The 5,067-nt window shown below is 45.2% G+C and overlaps 1 protein-coding gene across 1 annotated transcript in view; it reads right to left on the bottom strand.

Moving 5' to 3' along the window:
• ACVR1 (activin A receptor type 1) overlaps positions 1-5,067 on the bottom strand; it is a 30,144-nt gene that overhangs the window by 8,378 nt on the left and 16,699 nt on the right. Inside the window, exons 5-6 of the mRNA XM_057387310.1 lie at positions 4,586-4,685; positions 2,032-2,178 (exon numbers count right to left, since the gene is read on the bottom strand). Coding sequence (XP_057243293.1) covers positions 2,032-2,178; positions 4,586-4,685 — 247 coding nt within the window. The remainder of the gene's footprint in view (positions 1-2,031; positions 2,179-4,585; positions 4,686-5,067) is intronic.

Here is a 5,067-nt window from a genome sequence, read left to right as displayed (position 1 = left end):
GCTCCTTGCAGAGTACCCAACAAAAGGAGAAACAGAAAATAACTGACAGTGCTCCTTGCAGAGTCCCAACAAAAGGAGGAAACAGAAAATCAACTGACTGCTCCTTGCAGAGACCCCCAAAGACTCAGCTCTTAGGACAGGGTGCTGCTAACACCAGGCTGTGGGGTTGATCCCTGTACAAGCTATCCACTTCAGAGCTGACTCCAGGATCCTTCTGGGTCCCTTCCCACTCAGAATATTCAGTGACACTGTGAATCAGTGCTGCTGGCCCATCTTGCAATGCAAAATCTGTTTAATTATAACTGCACTGCAGAGGACTGCAGGTATCTCACTGCTGTGAGAAAACAAACCCAACAAATGCTGGAACTCGAACTCACATCAATTTACAATAACCCATTCACATATTTGCCAGCCCCACCACACAACTATTTGTCAGGACCACACACTATAAAAGTATTTTTATTTTTCCTTCTTTTTGAAGAACTTGGGGGTGGGGAAGTTCCCAGTCAAACAGAAWGACTCCAGGTCTGTAGCAGATTTGCTGCTGCCCACTTAAGAGGGTCACACTGGAAAGCAGCAGCATCTCAAACATCAAGCCACAACCAACCAATTCCATCTTTAGGGCCTGCAGGCAGTCAGTGCAGGCTGCTGAGAAAAGGGGTAAATGTGTAGCCCAACCACAATGATAAACAGAGAAAATTATCTGTTCAAAATCCATGAACCTCAAGAACTGCCTTCAAAAATGTCATGTCTTAAAACTAAAACCCAAAACCAGGGGAAGCTCCCTTCTTGCACCTCTGCACTGGTTCTGTGTCCACAGTGCCCTCAACAGCTTTAGCTGGGAACAAGAGTTTTATTCCCAAATCAGAGGAACAAACCATGTTTATTAAAAGCTCACATACAYTTGTCAGAAAGAACACTCACTGCTTTCTCTCCTGAAGTCAGACTCGTGCACAATGAGACATTCCTGTAATCTGTGGCATTGTTTAATATTGCATCTAAAAAAAGTCTATAAAGTAGCCAACAAATCTGACAGTTATCAAGAAAGACTAAACACAGGCAGAGCACCAAGGGAAATGTGCAATGTRATTTCAGCCAAGTTTCTTGCTCTCTTGGGAAGGGAAGTTCAATAATGCACATTTCAGGAGGCCACCAAATTATTTTTGTAGGAACAAAGGAACCACTTCAGGAAACAAATGTCTAGCAGGCTGAGCTACAGAGCCAGGGAACATTCTCTGTCAGGAACAAGAATAAGGAGCCCAAGAAAAACTGATTGAAGACAGACTGAGTGAGGCAGTGTCAGCACTCAGAAAATGTGCTGCTGCTTTTATTTGCAGAGGTGATAGAAGAGCATGTCTAATAGGAATCAAAGGGCTGCTCAAACCTCAGCCATAGCCCCAAACTACAAAGCCATTTTTTCAGCTCCCAGAACTAAGCATAGGTGATAGGAGTGATGCACAAAGTTCATCTACTTTCATATTTACAGGGAAACAAGAGACATCACACAGTTATAGCTGAAGTTTAAATGGCAAAGGAGCTTAGTGTCACCCTGAGCAGAACAGTTAAACAGAAGAAAATAATSAATTCATATTGCACTTTACTAAGGCATAAGGAAAAGTATTCAAATCRTTAGATGTCATTATAAACTCCTCCCCACCTTTTCTCCCTCCTTTTCTGCAGGGAAAMWGAGTTCACAAGCCARCMCAGATTCACCAGAACTTCCCCTGAYACACCAYGCAGGACTCTCACACGAGAGCTGCAAGGGCCAGAGGGGTCTGTGCCATCTCCAGTTTTCTGTGTGCTGTGCTGCCATCCCCTGATCCATCTGCCTGATTTACTGCTTTGTGCAGGATTTACTGCAGAAACACGAGTCACAGCTGCTATAGACACACCCCAYTTGAGTCAGCCCCTCCTGGAAGTCTCTTCCCTACTCTCCTTTAACTATTCACCAGAACAAACAGCTCTGAGATGCCTTTGTGCAGTGACAATGACCCATTCAGGTAACTCACCTTCACACCTTGTCCTACTCACCTAAAATATTCTCATGCCKCAGCAAGACAGTGTTGTACAACTCGGTTTCCCTGAACCAGGATTTTTCATCCCTAGARGAGAAGATCTTCACAGCAACGTTTTCTCCTTGCCACTGACCCCTCCACACTTCTCCGTAACGGCCCTTTCCTGGTGGGGCAAAAAACACAGAAGTTGTCAACAAACAGTGGTCACCAGGCAGAAGGGTGGGACGAGCTGCAGGATGGGAATGTCACAACCAAATACTGCACCAGTGCTCTGATCCCCTCTGCATGCATTYCTCACCACTTGTTACCATCACACTGTGCCCCAGCACCCCTCATTTCTCCAGTTTGTGCTGACTGCAAGCCCTGCTCGTGTGGATCTCTCCTCCCTGCACAGCAGTGCAGTACAGAGGGTTTGAGCTGGGAGTGTCACCATTCAAACACAGCCAKGRAAGATTCAAACACAGCCATGGAAGRTTCAAACACAGCCATGRAAGGTTCAAACACAGCCAKGRAAGRTTCAAACMCAGCCAKGRAAGATTCAAACMCAGCCATGRMARTGCCTCTGCAGCTGCAGTGACTCTGGCAGCACATGGCAAGCTCAGAGTGCACAACACAAAGATGTAAATCCTGCAGCAGGGAGGACAGGAAGGAAGKGCAATGCTGGGGATACAGCCTTTACATTTCTGTTACATCAGCAACAGTGCAACACAAAACACTAAACGGTGACCTAACACTAAAAACAACCCACCTACAAACAACAGMAAGATTAATAAAAAACAACCCCACCAAAACCCTGCCCTGTCCTGTGGAGATCAGGACACATGGTCTGTATGCCAAGCTTTTATCCCAATGGCTTAGAAGAAAAGAATGAAATTACCAAGCACCGTCATGGACAAGGCACACTGGAGCAGTTCTGGGGGCTGCTGTTTCCAGCACAGCCCATGTGTGATGGCCTCAGGCACAGAACCATGAATGGTGCCAGAAATGACAGCTCCAAACACCCAAATTGTGCCATTCTGTGTCCTCCAGAGGCTCATGAGTGAGCCATGGGTTCACCAAAGAGAGGCACCCTGGGTTGAGGATTGGTGCTGTCACTGCAGACACCTCCTGCACAAACACTCTGCCTGCCTCTGCCTTACAGGATATCACAGCCCCTGGAATAGTGCCAGCCTGAAATAACGGGGAGCAGGCCCTGTTTAATGGAACATGCATGCACACGTGTGTGCACATACAAAAACATGTCACAGGTAAATCACCCTGCAGGTCATYATCCTCCAGTTCCTCRMRAAGAGGAACTGCAGAGATCAGAGCTGCACACACAAAAACATGTCACAGGTAAAATCACCCTGCAGGTCATTATCCTCCAGTTGCTCATGGAGAGGAACTGCAGAGATCAGAGCTGCACACACAAAAACATGTCACAGGTAAAATCACCCTGCAGGTCATTATCCTCCAGTTGCTCATGGAGAGGAACTGCAGAGATCAGAGCTGCACACACAAAAACATGTCACAGGTAAATCACCGGGCAGGTCATTATCCTCCAGTTGTTCATGCAGAGGAACTGCAGAGATCAGAGCTGCACACTTGGGTTTCAGGCAGTGTGAACATCTGTGCCTGCTCAATACAAACTGAGCCAAAAGCAAAGAAACACTGCTGAACTGCAGTGTTACAGATCATGGCTTCATCTGTGACAGCTGAGCTCGACTCAACACCCTGAGGGCTTCACCCTTCTCGGGACTTAGGGGAAGATCTAACCCACCCCAAATTCAAGTCACCAAAGCAGCAGCACAGAACAGATTTTTGCCATTTTTCCTACTAAAATCAATCATTCTCGTGCCTTCCTCACCTCCTTAGCACCAGCACAGCATCTTGCCTCAATGTCAATGCCTCCACTATCTTTGACCCAAATGCTTCCTAAATTCAAATTTAACACTACTCAATTTGCTGAAGAAAAATTTACTGAAGCCTTAAAATTAACACTAAAGCCCTGCAAAAAACTAAAGACCCAGAAGAGTTTTAGGGAAGAATTAATATAAAGACTCTCTTAAAGGGGGAAGAGCAGCAGCATCACRTCACTGTTCCAAAGAACAGGGCAGAGCAACTCAACCACAACACACTCATGATCCATTCCAGTGGCCCAAAATRACAGGTTTCAAGTACCATGTTCATCACTTTGCTTGATGTTTCAGCTCCAGCTMCCAAACCCAGGTGACCCATTTCTAATTCTAAAGCTTTTGAGTTGATTAATGAAGAAATGTTTGTTTCACAGTTTGACAGTGCCAAACTTCAAACAGAGCTTGCTTTTCCAAAAAACATTTAGCTTACACTGTACAACAGGCCTGGTTTGTATTTTCTCACATTGCCTTACTGAAAAAAGCTTTATTTTTTCATCACAAAGCACAGATGATATCTGCCCTTTTCTTCTGCGGAAATTTGAAAGGAATTTTTTGACTTGGCTTTCCAGGACCAAGAATGATCCATGAAGCCTGAGAAGCTGAATGTGTTCCAGAGGATGACAGAACTTCCCAAATTCATTACAAGGTTTTTTACCAGCTCTGAACAACACTGACCTACACACTCCACCAGCGTGATCTGCCGAGCCACCGTCCTTTGCACCAGGAAAGGAAGACCAGAGCCACTTCCAGATGTGCAGGAATGGTCTAACAAATCCTGTTCAGAAGGAAAAGCACAAGTTCAGAACCCATGAGAAAGTGCATTTTCTGCTGTTTACATGCACAAAGCACAGCTGAGGTTAAAGCTCAGGGGTAGCTCTGGGGATGCCATTTGGTCACTCAGGGTCAAGTAGCATGTTTAATACATCATTTCACGTAATAAATATATGACAACAGATATCTGGGAATTGGAAACCCACTCCTGGCCTACCAGCTACYCTCTGTCATGAGATTCCAGCCTTTTTCACCACTTCACTCATCTTTTACTTACATCCTCTCACTTCTGTTTCTGACACCTCTTTCAAACAAAAACAGTTAATATCAGCTGTTTTCTCCCCCAATATATAATCTGGCAATAATCTCAGCACCTTATAATGAAA

Source organism: Malurus melanocephalus, unplaced genomic scaffold, assembly GCF_030028575.1.
Source record: "Malurus melanocephalus ecotype Western Australia unplaced genomic scaffold, MMel_1.1 scaffold_1183, whole genome shotgun sequence".
In the NCBI taxonomy this organism is placed as follows: Eukaryota; Metazoa; Chordata; class Aves; order Passeriformes; family Maluridae; genus Malurus; species Malurus melanocephalus.
Note: the sequence above shows the minus strand (reverse complement) of the source record. Positions and strands in the feature narration are given on the sequence as shown.